The sequence below is a fragment of the Bombina bombina genome, chromosome 5, assembly GCF_027579735.1.
Source record: "Bombina bombina isolate aBomBom1 chromosome 5, aBomBom1.pri, whole genome shotgun sequence".
NCBI classification, from domain to species: Eukaryota; Metazoa; Chordata; class Amphibia; order Anura; family Bombinatoridae; genus Bombina; species Bombina bombina.
Window position 1 is genome coordinate 61126580 of NC_069503.1, and position 20364 is coordinate 61146943.

The window sequence follows — 20364 nt, forward strand, 5'->3', positions numbered from 1 at the left end:
AGCTTTATGTATATTGTGTAGCTTTATGTATATAGTGTAGCTGTAATGTATATAGTGTAGCTGTAATGTATATAGTGCAGCTTTATGTATATTGTGTAGCTTTATGTATATAGTGTAGCTTTATGTATATAGTGTATCTGTAATGTATATTGTGTAGCTTTATGTATATAGTGTAGCTTTATGTATATAGTGTAGCTGTAATGTATATAGTGTAACTTTATGTATATAGTGTAGCTGTAATGTATATTGTGTAGCTTTATGTATATAGTGTAGCTGTAATGTATATAGTGCAGCTTTATGTATATTGTGTAGCTTTATGTATATAGTGTAGCTTTATGTATATAGTGTATCTGTAATGTATATTGTGTAGCTTTATGTATATAGTGTAGCTTTATGTATATAGTGTAACTTTATGTATATAGTGTAGCTGTAATGTATATTGTGTAGCTGTAATGTATATAGTGTAGCTGTAATGTATATAGTGTGGCTTTATGTATATAGTGTAGCTGTAATGTATATAGTGTAGCTGTAATGTATATAATGTAGCTGTAATGTATATTGTGTAGCTTTATGTATACAGTGTAGCTTTATGTATATAGTGTAGCTGTAATGTATATAGTGTACCTTTATGTATATAGTGTAGCTTTACGTATATTGTTTAGCTGTAATGTATATTGTGTAGCTTTATGTATATTGTGTAGCTTTATGTATATAGTGTAGCTTTATGTATATAGTGTAGATTTATGTATATAGTGTAGCTTTATGTATATAGTGTAGCTGTAATGTATATAGTGCAGCTTTATGTATATAGTGTAGCTTTATGTATATAGTGTATCTGTAATGTATATAGTGTAGCTGTAATGTATATAGTGCAGCTTTATGTATATTGTGTAGCTTTATGTATATAGTGTAGCTGTAATGTATATAGTGTAACTTTATGTATATAGTGTAGCTTTATGTATATAGTGTAGCTTTATGTATATTGTGTAGCTTTATGTATATAGTGTAGCTTTATGTATATAGTGTAGCTTTAATGTATATTGTGTAGCTTTATGTATATAGTGTAGCTGTAATGTATATTGTGTAGCTTTATGTATATAGTGTAGCTTTATGTATATAGTGTAGCTGTAATGTATATTGTGTAGCTTTATGTATATAGTGTAGCTGTAATGTATATTGTGTAGCTTTATGTATATAGTGTAGCTGTAATGTATATTGTGTAGCTTTATGTATATTGTGTAGCTTTATGTATATTGTGTAGCTTTATGTATATAGTGTATCTGTAATGTATATAGTGTAGCTGTAATGTATATAGTGTAGCTTTATGTATATTGTGTAGCTTTATGTATATAGTGTAGCTGTAATGTATATAGTGTAGCTGTAATGTATATAGTGCAGCTTTATGTATATTGTGTAGCTTTATGTATATAGTGTAGCTTTATGTATATAGTGTATCTGTAATGTATATTGTGTAGCTTTATGTATATAGTGTAGCTTTATGTATATAGTGTAGCTGTAATGTATATAGTGTAACTTTATGTATATAGTGTAGCTGTAATGTATATTGTGTAGCTTTATGTATATAGTGTAGCTGTAATGTATATAGTGTAGCTGTAATGTATATAGTGCAGCTTTATGTATATAGTGTAGCTGTAATGTATATAGTGTAACTTTATGTATATATTGTAGCTGTAATGTGTATATATATAGTGTAGCTTTATGTATATAGTGTAGCTGTAATGTATATATATAGTGTAACTTTATGTATATAGTGTAGCTGTAATGTATATAGTGCAGCTTTATGTATATAGTGTAGCTTTATGTATATAGTGTAGCTGTAATGCACCAGTAGAGGATATGACAGTGACAATGTGCTCAGTGCTAGTGAAAGTGCTAATATATATTGTGTAGCTTTATGTAGGCTTACCAGAAGTCCCACTTTTACTGGGATTGTCCCGGTTTGGAGGGGCTGTCCCAGTGTCCCACCCAGTTGTTCATTCTGTCCCAGTAGGGTTGCCACCTCCAGGTTTCAAATCATGTTTCCGGGCTTCAGACCATCTGAAACCCAGACACATTATTCAAAATGACTGGACTGTGGCTCTCCAGCATAGTTGGATGCTGGTACTTTGTTACATACAGCCCTGCTTAACTTAACGTTCGTGTCCTTCAAAGTTTACATTTAGTAATACAGGCTGAGCGAGCAGCATAGGTTTTTTTAATTTTGTAGTACTACTTGGTTTATTTTTCTAAGAATTTAACACCCCCCCCCCCCCCGACCCCTGGTGACATTGCCGGTAATACACCTTTAGGGGAATCATATGGGTATGACTAGGAAGTGCAGGCAGGCAGGATTTTTGGCCTGGATCTTGCTTTACTTCATGCAGGATAGCATTTTGGCTATAATCTTCCTGCATTATGGTATAGAGTAGCCTCTTAAACAGCTTTAGCAGGTACGTGTTTCTTTTTTACTTTCATATGTTGTATTTATGCCTTATCAGTATTTGGCTTTGTTCCTTAATTAGACACATACAACACATATTACACTGCAGATATTAAATTGTGAAAGTGATAATTATGAAAGTGATAATTATGCTTGATGTTTGGCATTATTTAGAATCTGAGATTTAGATTAATGATTTATTTGCTATGACAACGTAATGGTGCCTTTTTCACTAGGGGGTGGTGTTATGGTCTATTTAAACTGTGTGATTCACTTGTTTAACTGAGGAAGGGTAGAGTATCCACAAAACATTACACACATAAAAGCTACTACTTTAAAAGGGCCGGTAATTGCCACGCCCCCTTGACCACGCTCCTGACCACACCCCCACTGGCACCGCACCAGGTGGTCCCAGTTTCACCTCTAAAAATTATGGTAAGCCTAGCTTTATGTATATAGTGTAGCTGTAATGCACCAGTAGAGGATATGACAGTGACAATGTGATCAGTGCTAGTGAAAGTGCTAATATATATTGTGTAGCTTTATGTATATAGTGTAGGTGTAATGTACTAGTAGAGGATATGACAGTGACAATGTGCTCAGTGCTAGTGAAAGTGCTAATATATATAGTGTAGCTTTATGTATATAGTGTAGCTGTAATGCACTAGTAGAGGATATGACAGTGACAATGTGCTCAGTTACTAGTCATTTATTTTATGAATTTGCAGCTTTTAAATAATGTTAAAAAGCATCCTATTTGTCAATGAAATGTTTGCATATTTTCTTTTGTCTGATTGGCTGCTGCTTAACATGTGATTTCTCTGCATGTATTATGGGAGATGTAGTTCAGTATTGAACTACTGCTCTTTGTTCCCCTCCCATTTACTTCCTGTGCAGCAGTTACTGGGTGAGTGAGTCAGGCTGTGTGTATTGTGTGATAAAACGTTTTAGTCACTTTCTAGTCTTCTTAAAAAGTTTATAATTGTTATAAATGTTATTTTATTGTATGTTATTTACCTGCTTGTGCCAGGCAATGGGCTGGTAAGTGCTGTTCAACTCTTTGTGTTAGTGAAGGGTTAATACAAAGTGCAGCTCTTCTCAGTGCTAGTGAAAGGGCTAATATATATTGTGTAGCTTTATGTATATAGTGTAGCTGTAATGCACCAGTAGAGGATATGACAGTGACAATGGGCTCAGTTACTAATTTTATTTGCAGCATTTAAACAATGTTAAAAAGCAACCGATTGTCTTTGATATGGTTGCAGATTTTATTTTGTCTGATTGGCTGCTGCTTAACATGTGACTTATCTGCATGTATTCTGGGAGATGTAGTTCAGAATTGAACTGACCTTTGTTCCCCTCCCATTTACTTCCTGTGCAGCCGTAGCTGGGTGAGTGAGTCAGGCTGTGTGTATTGTGTGATAAAACGTTTTAGTCACTTTCTAGTCTTCTTAAAAAGTTTACAATTGTTATAAATGTTGTTATTTTATTGTATGTTATTTACCTGCTTATGCCAGGCAATGGGATAGTAAGTGCTGTTTCTCTTTGTGCTAGTGAAGGGTTAATACATACTGTGCTGCTCTCTATGGTAGGAAAGGGTTAATACACACTGTGCTGCTCTCTGTACTAGTGAAGGGTTAATACACACTGTGCTGCTCTCTGTGCTAGTGAAGGGTTAATACACACTGTGCTGCTCTCTGTCCTAGTGAAGGGTTAATACACACTGTGCTGCTCTCTGTGCTAGTGAAGGGTTAATACACACTGTGCTGCTCTCTGTCCTAGTGAAGGGTTAATACACACTGTGCTGCTCTCTGTGCTAGTGAAGGGTTAATACACACCGTGCTGCTCTCTGTGCCAGTAATGGGTTAATACACACTGTGCTGCTCTCTGGGCTAGTGAAGGGTTAATACACACTGTGCTGCTCTCTGGGCTAGTGAAGGGTTAATACTGTGTGCTCTGTGTGCTAGTGAAGGGTTAATACACAATGTGCTGCTCTGTGTGCTAGTGAAGGGTTAATACACACTGTGCTGCTCTCTGTGCCAGTAATGGGTTAATACACACTGTGCTGCTCTCTGGGCTAGTGAAGGGTTAATACACACTGTGCTGCTCTCTGGGCTAGTGAAGGGTTAATACACACTGTGCTGCTCTCTGTGCTAGTGAAGGGTTAATACACACTGTGCTGCTCTCTGTGCTAGTGAAGGGTTAATACACACTGTGCTGCTCTCTGTGCTAGTGAAGGGTTAATACACACTGTGCTGTTCTCTGTGCTAGTGAAGGGTTAATACCCACTGTGCTGCTCTCTGTGCTAGTGAAGGGTTAATACACACTGTGCTGCTCTCTGTGCTAGTGAAGGGTTAATACACACTGTGCTGCTCTGTGTGCTAGTGAAGGGGTTAATACACATGTAGGTATATTATATCTTTATGAGGTATATGCATAACGTGAATATGATTATAATTGAATCCTATTCAAGTAGGGGAGTGTAGGTATATATATATACATATAACTGATATAGAATGTATATACAATATGTGTAACAAAGGTCTACATCCAATGGAAGGGTGTGATTGACACAGGTAGATAAAACTAACAACAAAGAAACAAGGTCTTTACATATGCAAAGTACTTCACCCTTTCCAAGAAAGTCAGTTTGTCCAAAGAAAGATCTCAGAATATAAGCAGGACAGCTGAGAGGGATAAGGGCAGTTGGGATGGAAGGTTGGTAGGTATACACACACTGACACTCTACACACACACATGCAACCGCACAGTCATTCTACATAGGAAGAAAGGGTTTTGGTAAGTGCACACACACAGACACCCACCCTGTAATAACTGTTAGATAGGATACATTGTGTGTTTGGGAGTATGACTGAAAACCTCTTTATGTAACCTTTCTGTAATTTGGGCAGATTCTAATTAAAGTTCTCTCTCTGGTAAAGAACTGAGTGTCTGAAAATCATTTAGCCTAGAATTACTATGAGTACAGTATAGTGGCTATATTTCTGTAGAACTACACATACAATATTTACCTGGGATTGTTGGTAAAGTGAATAGTGTACAAGTGTGTAGTGAGGTGACACTAGGGGTTATTCTAAGTATTACACAGCACAGAGGATATTATCCAGAGCATATCCAAAGTGGATTTATTGAATGCAATCCTGGTGGATTTAAGGTATAATTGTGCAACACACTGTGCTGCTCTCTGTGGTAGGAAAGGGTTAATACACACCGTGCTGCTCTGTGCTAGTGAAGGGTTAATACACACTGTGCTGCTCTCTGTGGTAGGAAAGGGTTAATACACACCGTGCTACTCTATGTACTAGTGAAGGGTTAATACACACTGTGCAGCTCTCTGTGCCAGTGAATGGTTAATACACACTGTGCTGCTCTCTGTGCTAGTGAAGGGTTAATACACACCGTGCTGCTCTCTGTGCTAGTGAAGGGTTAATACACACTGTGCTGCTCTGTGTGCTAGTGAAGGGTTAATACACATTGTGCTAGTGAAGGGTTAATACACACTGTGCTACTCTATGTACTAGTGAAGGGTTAATACACACTGTGCAGCTCTCTGTGCTAGTGAAGGGTTAATACATACTGTGCTGCGCTCTGTGCCAGTGAAGGGTTAAGACAGTCTAGTCAAAATTTAAACTTTCATTATTCAGATAGGACTTGTAAGTTTAATCAACTTTCCAATTTACTTTAATCATCAAATTTGCTTTTTTCTCTTTCTTTTCAACACAGAGACTAAAAAGTACATATGGGTTCAGGCACAGGGGTTATTTAAGATTTAGCACAAAACAATGCTAAATGCAAGACAATAGATAATAAACAGTCACAGTCATGTGATCAGGGGGCTGGCAGAAGGTTCCTAGATATAAGGTAATCACAGAGGTAAAAAGTATATTAATATAACTGTGTTGGTTATGCAAAACTGGGGAATGGGTACTAAAGGCATTATCTATCTTTTAAAACAATAAAATGTCTGTGGTAGACTGTCCCTTTAATACACACTGTGCAGCTCTCTGTGCCAGTGACTGGTAATACACACTGTGCTGCTCTCTGTGCTGGTGAAGGGATAATACACACTGTGCTGCTATCTGTGCTAGTGAAGGGTTAATACACACTGTGCTGCTCTCTGTACTAGTGAAGGGTTAATACACACTGTGCTGCTCTCTGTGCTAGTGAAGGGTTAATACACACTGTGCTGCTCTCTGTGCTAGTGAAGGGATAATACACACTGTGCTGCTATGTGTGCTAGTGAAGGGTTAATACACACTGTGCTGCTCTCTGTGCTGGTGAAGGGATAATACACACTGTGCTGCTCTCTGTGCTAGTGAAGGGTTAATATATCCTGTTCTGTTCTCAGTGCTAGTGAAGGGTTAATACACACTGTGCTGCTATTTGTGCTAGTGAAGGGTTAATACACACTGTGCTGCTCTCTGTGCTAGTGAAGGGATAATACACACTGTGCTGCTCTCTGTGCTGGTGAAGGGATAATACACACTGTGCTGCTCTCTGTGCTGGTGAAGGGATAATACACACTGTGCTGCTCTCTGTGCTAGTGAAGGGTTAATACACTGTGCTGCTCTCTGTGCCAGTGAAGAGGTTAATACACACTGTGCTGCTCTCTGTGCTGGTGAAGGTTTAATACACACTGTGCTGCTCTCTGTGCCGGTGAAGGGTTAATACACACTGTGCTGCTCTCTGTGCTAGTGAAGGGTTAATACACACTGTGCTGCTCTCTGTGCCAGTGAAGGTTTAATACACACTGTGCTGCTCTCTGTGCCGGTGAAGGGTTAATACACACTGTGCTGCTCTCTGTGCTAGTGAAGGGTTAATACACACTGTGCTGCTCTCTGTGCTAGTGAAGGGTTAATACACACTGTGCTGCTCTCTGTGCTAGTGAAGGGTTAATACACACTGTGCTGCTCTCTGTGCTAGTGAAGGGTTAATGCACACTGTGCTGCTCTCTGTGCTAGTGAAGGGTTAATGCACACTGTAAGGCTCTCTGTTCCAGTGAAGGGTTAATACACACTGTGCTGCTCTCTGTGCTAGTGAAGGGTTAATACACACTGTGCTGCTCTCTGTGCTAGTGAAGGGTTAATGCACACTGTAAGGCTCTCTGTTCCAGTGAAGGGTTAATACACATTGTGCTGCTGTCTGTGCCAGTGAAGGGTTAATACACACAGTGTGGCTCTGTTCCAGTGAAGGGTTAATACACACTGTGCCACCAAAGCACACATTATCAGCCCTGCTTTATCTAGGGGCACACAATAACTAGTGCCCAGTAACTAGCACAGAGGGGTGCACAGTAACTAATAACCCCACATAGTTTGCCTTATTTGTAGGAGCCTTGTTACTGAGTAGACAAAGGGTTGTTATGTTAGTTTGTTAGCAACACTTGTATTGTTTTACATGAAATTATCACCCCTGATCAGACTGACTAGGGGCAGATATGTAGCAGGATCAGTTTTAGTTGAAATAATCTTTATTGTCAGAAAGGAAGATGAGACATATCTAATACATCATGCTCCTAGTTCAGATAAACCTATATTTATATTCATTGTTACAGTCTCAGGACCTCTTATCATGTTCGATAAAGTTTTATAATTCCATATATCTGTCTCAAACAACATGAAAAAGAGTTGGAGGATGAAACAACTTCTCTCATCAATTTGTATATCCATCTGGCTTTCCCAATGTATCTCCATCATTACTGAAATCTCTGATAGTCCATAGAGTCCTAGGAAAAGCTCCCACCCTGTTTATTTTCCTGAAGTAGGAACGAAATTATCTATAGTCTTCTTTCCCCTCCCTTTTCTAATGTGTTTTCCTTTTATTTTAATAATTATAAACATTAAACATAAACTTTTGTAACTGTAAAACAATAAACTCATAACTATATAACCTTTCCCGTCGAACAGAGAGAGAACCATCAAATTGTATAAGATGTATATAAGTTCCCCATAAAAGACTTAGTGGCAATAAGTTTAGGAGAGATCCCCTATCGTGTTATAACTCTTGAAAGACTTAAATCTCCCTTATCTCTCTTCTATCTATGTTCATGATCCAGTGGACCCAAATCTTTTGGAAATGTGTCGTGTTATCCTGCAACCAAGAGGCAGATTCTGACTTAGCATATATATATATTATCTAACCTGTTAATCACTTCTGACCATGTTGGTGAACCTGTTCTCCAGTGTTTGGCTATACTTATCCTTGTGGTTGTACAAAGTATATTTATGAATATATTGGTAGCTAAGTTTAAGGATTCATCTGAGACATGCAAGAGGGCCTGCGCTTTGTTGGCATCATAGATTTATCTAATAGGATACTTATCAATTTAGATAGTTTGTTTTATCTCCCCACATTCCCACCACATATGTATATAATTTCCAATTTCTGCACAGCCTCTTTAACAGAGTCTACTTTTCTGCAATGTATAATGTGCAGTTCTTATGGGTTTAAGATACCACCTGTAAGATGTTTTAATAGAATTTTCGATAAGGTTTGCGCATATCAGCCCCTTGCTAATCTTAGAAAGTATTTGTGTCCATCTGTCATCATCATATGTTTCACCTAAGTCTCTTTCCCAGTTCTCATGAAGCGTCAATTTGGAGCCTTTTTTTACATCTTGTATTGCCAAGTACAGTTGTAATATTAGTTTTTTATTTCTACCTGGGGTTGCAATAATGCGTTCTGTTATAGTGTATGGGTTTAATGGTTTGTTTTGTCTGTATTTGTATATTGCGGTGGATATCTGAAGATATAGGAACCAATGTAAGGTGTCCGGCTGAAGTTTATCTTTCAGTTGGGTGTATGTGAGTATTTTACCTTTATCTAAAAAGTCTGCGACTCTGAAGAGGCCCTTATTTTCCCACTTACTTATTAGTGTTTGAAATTCTGCAGGAAGTATAGCACTCAATGGTATTATCTTAGTACCCTTGGGTATGAGGCCTAGAGAAGATGTGAGGTATTTCCACATATGTTTGGACTCTTCTGTCACCTTGAGTTTGTATAGTGTTTTGTTTGTAGTGTTTGAGGTGTTCCAAACAATCGTTGCTGAATCATTCACCCCAGCTAAGTCTGCCTCTAGTTATTTCTCGACAGTTTTTGCTTATCAGCGCAATTTGTGATAACCTAGCTGCCTGATAGTAGTCTAAAAAATTAGGCACCCCCACTCCCCCTAGGAGTTTGTGTTGTTTTAATAGTTGGGAGGCTATTCTAGCTGTTTTGGATCCTCGTAGGAACCTAATTAGGTCCATCTGGAGATCTGCTAGCTCTCTTTGTGGTACTTTGATTGGTAATGCTCTGAAGAGATATAATATTCTCGGTAGAATGTTCATCTTTATAATAGATAATCTGCCATACCAGGAGAAACACCCCCTCCTCCATCTACCCAAATCCCTTGTTATGGTCTTAAAGATCTCAGTATAGTTTGCCTTATAGAGTCCCTCTAGTGTGTTTGTTATGTTAACTCCCAAGTATTTGATAGAATTTTTAGCCCACTTAAAGTCAAAATTCGCTTCTATCAACTTACAAGTATGTAGTGGTAGTATCAGTGGTATAGCCTCACACTTATCTGAGTTTATTTTGAAACCTGAGATTTTTGAAAATTCATCAATGACTTGATATAGATGAGGGAGTGATCTTAAAGGTCTCGTCAATGTAAGCAAAATGTCATCCGCAAATAAGGTGAGTTTATATTCTTCTTTGTTAATTTTTACTCCGGTAATGTCTTTTGCTCCCCTGATGTAGGTCGCTAAAGGTTCTATAGTTAGTGGAAATAATAGAGAAGATAGCGGGCAACCCTGACGTGTCCCATTTAATATTTTAATTGGCCTAGATTGATGGCCCGTTGCTCTAATAGTTGCTGCTGGGTCTGAATACAGGTATTTAATAGCCGTCATGAATTGTCCTTTGAAACTCATGAATGTTAGTGTCTCAAACATATATTCCCAGTCGACCCTATCAAACGCCTTCTCTGCGTCCAGAGATAGGAGCAGAGAAGTCATTTTTGTCCCCAGCAAGTATTCCACCAGAGACACCGTTCGTCTCACATTATCTGGGGCTTCCATTTCTTTTATGACTCCTACCTGGTCGGGATGTATCAATGAGGGTAGATACAATTTGAGTCTATTTTTTGGAATTCCTTCCTGGTTTGGGTATAACCACTATTTTGGCCTGCATTATGTCCTGTGGTATACGGGTACCCTGTGATGTCATTGCAGAATTTGTGCAAGTGGGGGACCAGATATTTTTTAAATACTTTATAATATTCACCTGAGAACCCATCAGGACCCGCCGCCTTGCCTATTTTAAGATCTTTTATTGCTAGGGCGGTTTTGTTTATTGTTATTTCTGTGTTTAGGGCTTCCATGTCTGTAGCATTAAGTTTCAGGAGTTTAGCCTTTTGCCGAAAATGGTGTCTAAGTGTTTTCGTCTGAGTAGTATGTTGAACTTTTTTTCTGTCATCAAGAGATTCATAATATTGTGCAAAGCAGTCCGTAATGTCTTGAGGGTGAGATGTTAGCGTCCCGTCTGCTTTTTGTAGTTGTTGTATAGTTAGATTTTTTGTCCTTTCCCTTAGTTTGTGAGCTAGAAATCTGTCTGGCTTATTAGCATATATAAAGTAATGTGCCTTCAACTTATGCATAGCTCTGAGGGAGTTCTCATTTAAAATCTTAGCTAGTGTTTGTCGCTAATGTGTTAGTTTATTAAAAATATCTGAGGTTAGTGTGCTTCTATGTTGGATTTCAAGCGTTTCTATTTCCTGTTGAAGTATCTCTATGTGAGCCTTATTTTTTTTTGTGTATAGAGCTTTTTCCTTTATCAATAAACCTCTTATGAATGGTTTGTGAGCAGCCCATGTGATCGTTGGAGTGGTTTCTGGGGTTGTGTTTATCTTCCAGTATTCTGTCAAGTTATGCATAATTTTGTCATACATATTTTTTTTTTTCGATAAATTTGGATCATAAGTCCATGACCTTTGTCTGTCCACATTGACTAGTCCCTCTAATTTGTATCTGGATAATAGAATGGTCCGACCAGACACATGCATGAATTGTGGAACTGTGTAAACTGGGGAGTAGAATCTGACTAATAAATATATAATATAATTTGGTATAAATTTTCTGTGCTGGGGAGTAGTAAGTATGGTCATCGTCTGCCCATATAACGTTACCCAGGTATCTATCACTTTATGAGTTTCTTTTTTTTTTTTTTTTTTAAAGTTTTTATTGAGCTTTTTTTAACATACAATAGTGAGAAAAAAGAAAAATACGCCAGGAGAAATCATACAGGATCAGAAGTCAAAACAGGTTTTCATAAATATCAAGATGTAAAAAGACTAGGACGTTGCCTTGATGAGTCATTAGCCTCAGAGATGTCAAAGAAGTTCATCTTATCAAGTCCTTTGCAGACTTCTCCTGCCATGTTTGTACAGCTCATTTTAAATTTTTTAGAATTAACAACAACTTGTTCTTAAATTATAATAGAAAAGAGCAATATGGATCCACCTCCTGGTCTCTGGCCCCTGAAGTGGTCCGTCAAGTTGTCACTTTGTAAGTGTTCAAAGTGTTTCTGTCAAAGTCTTGTACATAGTATAGGGAGAGAGTTAAGAAACGTTGTCCTAGAGCATGAGGAGAGGGGGAGGATGGTTGTCATACAGAAAGAGGAAGAAAGAGGAAGAAGAAAGATGGAGGGGGGAAGGAAGGGGAGAGAGAAGGGGAAAAAAAAGGGGAGGGGGGGTGTCCCTGTGCATTTTCAATGGGGGAGGGGGTTTCAGTGTTTAATTTGGTGTCTAAGTCGCAGGATTCCAAAGTTCCACCAATGCCTCATATGTTTCCATATTTCCGTTTTTCATGTATTGGTATCTTTCTATCTGTAAGAGAGAAGAGACCTGGCCCTTCCAAATGGCTAGTGTTGGGACTTTACAGGATTTCCATCTTTGAGTTTTTTAGGTTTGTTTCGAATTTTGGGCATATCTAGGAAAATAATGATACCGGGGTCCATTTGCAATTGGATATCAAGTTTGGTGTTTATCTCATGGATGACATCCGACCAGAAGGTATCAAGTTCTTTGCAAGACCACCAAATGTGGAGCAAGTCCGCCCTTTCCCCGCATTATGAGTTTCTAAGATATTCTTAATATTTTTAGAGATGGAATTATGTCTGGTTTGTTTATTAGTGAGTTTGTGGGGCGTATCTGCTTTGTGCGTTTTCAAATTAATATTAAAGTCTCCGACTAAAATGATTTTTGATTGTGACCATTGTGTCAGTAGATGTGACAAGTGGTGAAAAAAGTTGTGCTGTTGTTCATTGGGTGCGTATATATTGCAAAGTGTAAGCGAGGTGTCTTGCATACGTCCTCTCACTATAAGATACCTGCCCTCTTTATCTGTCAGCACCTCTTCTTTGATATGTATCTTTGATCATGTATAAGTATTGACACTCCTCTATTTTTTTTTGTCAGTCGTGGAGTGGTATTGTTGCGTGAAATATCTACTCCAATATTTGGGTATTTGATTATTTGTAAAGTGGGTTTCTTGCAAGAATATAATATCAGCATTTAAGTTGTGATACTGTGTAATTGCTGTTTTTCTTTTATTATCCATATTTAACCCTCTTACATTATGTGAGATTATTCTTATTTTGGGATTCATGAGTCGGTTCCCCTGCCCTTCTCTACCTGTAGCTGACCAATATCTCCATTTGCAATGTTGTGAAATCCTCTGCTCTCCTGTATAACTTTTCCTGATGGAGAAACTTTCGTCTCACCTGCTCGACGGTACATAAAATAAATTGAAATAAACAAAAAACAAACAACAATAAACATTTGTATCTTATAACATTGTTTTTCCCTGTAGCATATTTGCATAGTTCTAACCATAATGTTGGGATAGTAGTTTCTCAATATATAGAGTTACTAACAACTTAAATTTATTGAAAGTGGGAATTATATATATGGTCTAAAGAGCGGGTTGTATTGGCATATGGCAAAGATATTGCCCAAATCTTATGTGAATATTGGACTTAATCTGCTTACCCTCCATCACAAGTAAACAATGACTATATATAACATACATTTTACATCTTTATGTCCATCAATATATCCCAAGCAAAGTTAGTTTTGTAGATTGACATTTATATACTCATCTGTATCCAGTATCCTCTGCCAAAATGATGAGGGACACATGTAGGGTATAGTCCAAGAGATCAGGGAGTAGCGCTTTTCTAAAGATGTGCCAAAAGAAGGCAAAGAAAAAATCCTAGCCTTGGTCACGGTCTATTCCATGATTCCGGGTCTCTGTTTCTTCTTTGGAACTTTAGACCACTTCTCTGTTTGAGAGATGCTTTGTTGTTGTCCGCGTGGTCTTCTTCTGGTGTCTGGCTGACTTTCCCGCATTTCTGGACATTCTAATTTGAGAAGTTGGCAGGCCTCTGAGATATCTTCTTTGACTTTCACCGTGTTTGTTTTACCATCCTGAAATATATGAAGGGCGAAGGGAAATCTCCATCGATATGCTATTTTATTCTTCCGTAGCAATTGTGTTAGGGGATGTAGTGCTGAGGGTTTCTGTAAAGTTCTGAGACATAAGTCTTGGTAGAATTGTATTACAGATCCTTTGAATTTAAAAGTCGGATTCTTCCTAGCGGCTGCCATTATCTCCTCCTTTTCTTGAAAGTGGGATAATTTAGATATTATATCTCTTGGAGGTTCCCCCTCCTTTGGTTTTGCTCTAAGAGCTCTATGAGCTCTTTCCAATTGAAATTCAGATGTCCCTGTGATGGCTTGAAATAGATGTTTTAAATACTCATTTAGTTCTGTTGCAGTTATTGATTCTGGAACACCCTTTAGGCGTATGTTGCACCTCCTGCTTCTATTTTCTAAGTCTTCCATCTTTTCAAGAATATCTTCTATATCCTGTTGTTGATCTGTCAATTGATGTGTAATGTTAGTGATATCTTCTTCTATGGATTCATCCTTTTCTTCTAGTGTTTCCACTCTTGTTCCAAGCTCCAATATATCTTGTTTAATTTCTATAAAAACTGTTTGTTATTGTATCTTGAAATTAATCCATTTTTTCCCACATCTTATTAAAGTTTGCATTGATATCTTTTTTGGAGACTAGGTTCCTTAAGTCCCCTTTAGTAGCAGGAATGTCACCATCATGTTGCTGAGGTTCCAATTCTTTAAAACCGCTCTCTGTTAGAGAGGTTACCATGGCTATATCATGTTTTATAACTCTTCAGGTTACTTGTCGTTATGTTGTTGATGCTGAGATGATTTTTCTGTCTCCATTTCTAAGTAGCTCCTTTTTCTTGTTTCCCTGCAGCTTGTAAGATCTTTTTCCAGCTTAAATTCCTTTATCTGCAGTTTTGTGATTACATATTTGGTTGCTGTATGCTATTGTAAAGGGTATTTAATGTCCTATAACAGACCTGCAAGCTTTTGAGAGTTCTAAACCCACTTTCTCTTGAAACTACAGTAGGAGCTCACACTTTACATGTCCGCCACCATGCTCATCCAGGCTCCGTCCCCCATCAGGGTTAGTTTTAAAGGGACATTAAACCTAATATATTTATTTCATTATTCAGTGTTACACTAGATACAGAACTGCACAATGTCACTTATAGTATTATGTATGGGGACTGAGGCTATGACAGAAATATCTTGGTGTAACATTACACTATAGTGGTTGGGCTGTGTGTGGTCTGACATTGTGCAGTTCTGTATCTAGTACTAAAGACACCAGTACAGGCATTGCATTTTATTTTCTATTGATGTGCAAGGTGTTTGCACTTGGCGCTACCAGTGTGTGAATTCTGACGTTTGCATTAATTACTGGCAATATTCTAAAGCTCCCCCCATGGTGTCTGGCTCATGCCATTTGTATAGCTGCAAGTACTGTGTGTTACGTGACACGGCTGCTTTGTAGGGAGGAACCGTATGGCACAGTAATTGTAAGGGGGGATTATGCAGTGAAAGTCAAGTTAGAAGTCGAGGGAGAATTCAGAGGAGCTTGCACTTGGGGCTGTGAGACTAAACTCTTAAATACAATGCGCAAAAGTCATACACGAGCTTGCTCAACACGGAGCAGTTACTTTCAACAGAGCATTCATTTAGGATGACGTCCGGGAATGGAGGGATCTGGCGGCCATTTCAAATCGGACGGAGGATGAAAAGTGATTTTGAACAAAAACCATATATGCATTAAATATGGGCTACAGGGGGGTTACATTAAAATGAACTACTGTATACAAGAACAAGGAGTATTGGCACTGTGAATGTGCTTAATAGGAAAAAGGGATATAGTAATCCCTGGTGCTAACCCTTAACAATCAATTGAAAAGTAGGAATTGGGGGAAGTTGGACAAGAAGGGGTTAATTAGCACTCATTCCATTAAATTTTGTATGGGTTGTTGAAACATATTCAACTAATCGTTGAAGTGATAGATTAACTAAAACTTATTATTTTATTAAACCACTATTAAAATGTAATTAATATTACAACTGGGAAAAATCCCCATATACCTCTTTGTTAACCACACACACATAAACAAATTACCATCTGCAATATACCGAGAAAATGAGCATAGCTACAGCCACCTCCCTGTAATCCTGGCCAGTAACTGGATACTCTGGCTTCAGGTGACAGGGATGGCCTTATTACCACGTTCTAATCTCTTGCAGACACACTCCTTATTGTGCGGATTATCGATATAAGAGTTAAAATCAAAAACACATTCACACTAGCATACTAAACACACAAACGCGTTTCGGCCGAGTAGCGGCCTTTCTCAATGTGTATAATCAACTGACAAGACGAGTGTTACACTGAGGATTCCTTAAATACCCTATGTGTGGATATCTTAACCAATCACGTCGCGTATTGTGTACACGCCCATCCATTGGCGAATCACAAGCGACTTTATGTAAACGGAGTCAGTAATGACACTCGGTTATTCGATTGGCTGTGAGTAAACCACTGTTGCCCAATCTACGATCATTAACTGTTGTTTGTTTATGTTTGTGCGATCGCTATATTCACGCTGGTATTTGCCTCCATCAGTTCAAAATGACTCATATTCTTAATACCAAATTCTACGTGCACCTACAATTGACATTTATTCAGCACAATTACACACAGCAGGAAGATTATAGCAGTTGGTAAACTGAATTACATATAAATGCTATCCTTTCTATCACTCTGTTTGTGCAGTATCGCTGAATTGTGTTTAATAGAGGTAATCCAAACAATCACATCAAAGAACTTGCATATCACGAGAGTTTACTGATGCCTATAAATAAATTATGAATATTTGTACGTTTAGTTACCCACTGGGATAATATTGAAGAGAATTCACTCTTCTAGGTTGCAACATTATGTGTGCCGAGTAATCCCATCCTATATTATAAAAGACAAGAGTTTGTCTGAAGCCGTCAGAGAGAGAGAGAGAGAAAAAAAAAAAAAAAAAAAATATTCATAACAAGGCCCGTGTTAACGGGCTTTAGGACTAGTTTATGTTATAAACGATTGATAGTTAAAATCAATTCATCTGTGATCATTTTATTATTTTTAGATATACAACTCTATATGAGTCCAATATTAACGCTTTCCTCCATACTTATAGTTAGCGATTGTGTGGTATCAATGTCTGTAAGAGTATTGTTTCTGCTTCTCCTGATTGAATATAGCATAACACATACCTGCAATGTTCTTTAGTATTTACGTTCATTTTTACTATGGTTGTAAGGAACCCATAGAATAAGGGTTATGAACAATTATTGCCGTGAAAATATATCTCAGTCTGAATATATAGTGTCATCACTAGTAGTGTTAGGGAGAATAAAGACATTGCGTGTCAGCAATCCCACTCATGAAAGAATTTATAAGCGTAATAAAGTATGCATAAAATCTTCACAGTGAAGGTGTTTACATTGAACCTAAACGACATAAATAGTGACATCATATTATTCATGTGTACTGCAGGTTACAGTGTTATAACATTAGATACTCTCTTAATATAGAGTCATATATTGTATGTATTATGGATACACCTAATAGAACTTCTGGGTGCACGTTATAAAAATGGTACTAATTCAACCATTATGAGATGTATCTTTATGTTATTATTCATGAAGTTGAAGAATTGAAAAAATGAAACATTGTTACAGGAATGCCCAAAAATTATTATTCTCATTCATGCCATTCGGCATTACAGTATTTAAATTAAATATCCATTTTGCTTCTTTCTTTAATAAAATTTGTTCCATGTCCCCGCCCCGGTGTCAAAAAGTGTCAAAAGCACTGAGATAAGGGGGCAGTCTGCAGAAGCTTGGATTCAAGGTAATCGCAGAGGTAAAAAGTATATTAATATTACTGTGTTGGTTATGCAAAACTGGGGAATGGGTAATAAAGGGATTATCTATCTTTTTAAGCAATACAAAATTCTGCAGTAGACTGTCCCTTTAAAGGGCCATTATACACTCATTTTTTCTTTGCATAAATGTTTTGTAGATGATCTATTTATATAGCCCATACAGTTTTTTGTTTTTTTTAAATGTATAGTTTTTCTTATTTTTAAATAACATTGCTCTGATTTTCAGACTCCTAACCAAGCCCCACAGTTTTATTTGAATACCGTCAGCTACCTTCTCCAGCTTGCTCCTGTTTGTGTAAAGGGTCTTTTCATATGCAAAAGAAGGGGGAGGGGGGGAGTGTCTTATTTCCCACTTGCAGTGGGCTTTCCAGCTACCTTTTCAACCGAGCTAAACTGAGAGTTTCTAAGTAAGTTTTTAAAAAGTTTTATACTGGATTTTTATATCAGTATCTGTGCATTTTATTCTTTATAGTAGTGTCTATTACATGCAGTTATATGAAAATGAGTGTATACTGTCCCTTTAAGCACAGATTTAAGTGCTATTTCTATATGGTTCCAACAGATCATACTTTGGCCGTGTTTTCATTGAGGTGGTAAAGTTTGGAAACTGCTGGTATCATAAAAATTCTCCATAGACTTTAATGGCGATAAATGTTTTTATCACTTAGTTTTCACAATTTACCTCCTCAGTGGGATTTAGGTCTTTGTGTTTTACAGCTGACAAAGCCCTTTATGGCAATAACATTAGTTGTATAAATGTATATAATGCACCATCATTTATATCAGGGAGACATAGAGGAATAAAATATCCACACACACATTTTAAAACTATAAAAAATAAAACTTGTTGATTTGGCCTATTGAATCCACTACCTGTACTTAAAATTGAATACTTAAATATTGGACATTGAAAAGCTATGTAAACAAGGGCCAACAGAAGACATTACACTCCTAGGGCTCCATTACATATATAGCGTCGCCCGCAAAATTTTACGCGATTTTGGTATTACATATACGGCGTAGCATACAAGTTACACACGTATATTTAAAGGGACACTGTACCCAAAATTTTTCTTTCGTGATTCAGATTGAGCATGACATTTTAAGCAACTTTCTAATTTACTCCTATCATCAAATTTTCTTCATTCTCTTGGTATCTTTATTTGAAATGCAAGAATGTAAGTTTAGATGCCGGCCCATTTTTGGTGAACAGCCTGGGTTGTCCTTGCTGATTGGTGGATAACTTCATCCACCAATACAAAAGTGCTGTCCAGAGTACTGAAACCAAAAAAAAGCTTAGATGCCTTCTTTTTCAAATAATGATAGCAAGAGAACGAAGAAAAATTTATAATAGGAGTAAATTAGAAAGTTGCTTAAAATTGCATGTTCTTTCTGAATTACAAAAGAAAAAATTTGGGTACAGTGTCCCTTTAACCCTTCGGACGTAATTTTTATCCCCGTAGACTAACATAGAACAGCCGCACAATTTGGTATCCAATATACAGCGTAAGGACTTTGCAGAATTAGTCGATGTACAGGATAGCTTTTGTAGGGGTCAGGTGGGTAGAGGGCCCTGCCGAGAGTTTCACTGTTGTAGTCGGCTCTTATGAAGCGATCTGTAAACAGCTGGGCCCATAGGCTTACATTCTAAGGGGTTCAAGGGGAAAGCAGTGGAGTTAGGAAAGGTTAGTGTTGGTTGTATGCATCCCTGAATAGTAGAGTTTTTAGGGAGTGCTTGAAGCTGTTAAAACCAGGGGAGAGTCTTATGGAGCGAGGCAGGGAATTCCACAAGATGAGGGCCAGTCTGGAGAAGTCCTGTAAACGGGAATATGAGGAAGTAACAAGAGAGGAGGAGATCCTGAGCTGATCGAAGGGGACGGGAGGGAGAGTATCTAGAGACAAGTTCTGAGATGTAGGGGGGAGCAGTGCAGTTTAGAGCTTTATATGTCAGAGTGAGGATTTTATGTTTAATCCTAGAGGCAAGAGGAAGCCAGTGAAGGGATTGGCAGAGAGGTGCAGCAGATAAAGAGCGATGAGTAAGGAAGATGAGCCTGGCAGAGGCATTCATAATGGATTGTAAAGGAGCTATGCGGCAGCTAGGTAGACCAGAGAGGACGGAGTTGCAGTAGTCGAGGCGGGATGCCTTCTTTTTCAAATAAAGATAGCAAGAGAATGAAGAAACATTGATAATAGGAGTAAATTAGAAAGTTGCTTAAAGGGACACTCAATCAAAATTAAACTTTCATTATTCAGATAGAGCATGCTATTTTAAACTACTTTCCAATTTACTTCCATTAACTAAATGTGCACAGTCTATTTATATTTAAACTTTTTAAGTCACCAGCTCCTACTGAGCATGTGCAAGAATAAGTGTGTATGCATTTGTGAATGGCTGATGGCTGTCACATGGTACGTGTATGCATTTGTGAATGGCTGATGGCTGTCACATGGTACGTGTATGCATTTGTGATTGGCTGATGGCTGTCACATGGTACAGGGGGAGTGGAAATAGACATAACTTTTAAAATTGTCAG

At 37.7% G+C, this 20364-nt stretch overlaps 1 protein-coding gene across 1 annotated transcript in view; it reads left to right on the forward strand.

Annotated features, from left to right (window-relative positions):
• LOC128659855 (oocyte zinc finger protein XlCOF6) overlaps positions 1–20364 on the forward strand; it is a 153284-nt gene that overhangs the window by 110108 nt on the left and 22812 nt on the right. The window contains exon 3 of the mRNA XM_053713429.1: positions 4967–4973. Coding sequence (XP_053569404.1) covers positions 4967–4973 — 7 coding nt within the window. The remainder of the gene's footprint in view (positions 1–4966; positions 4974–20364) is intronic.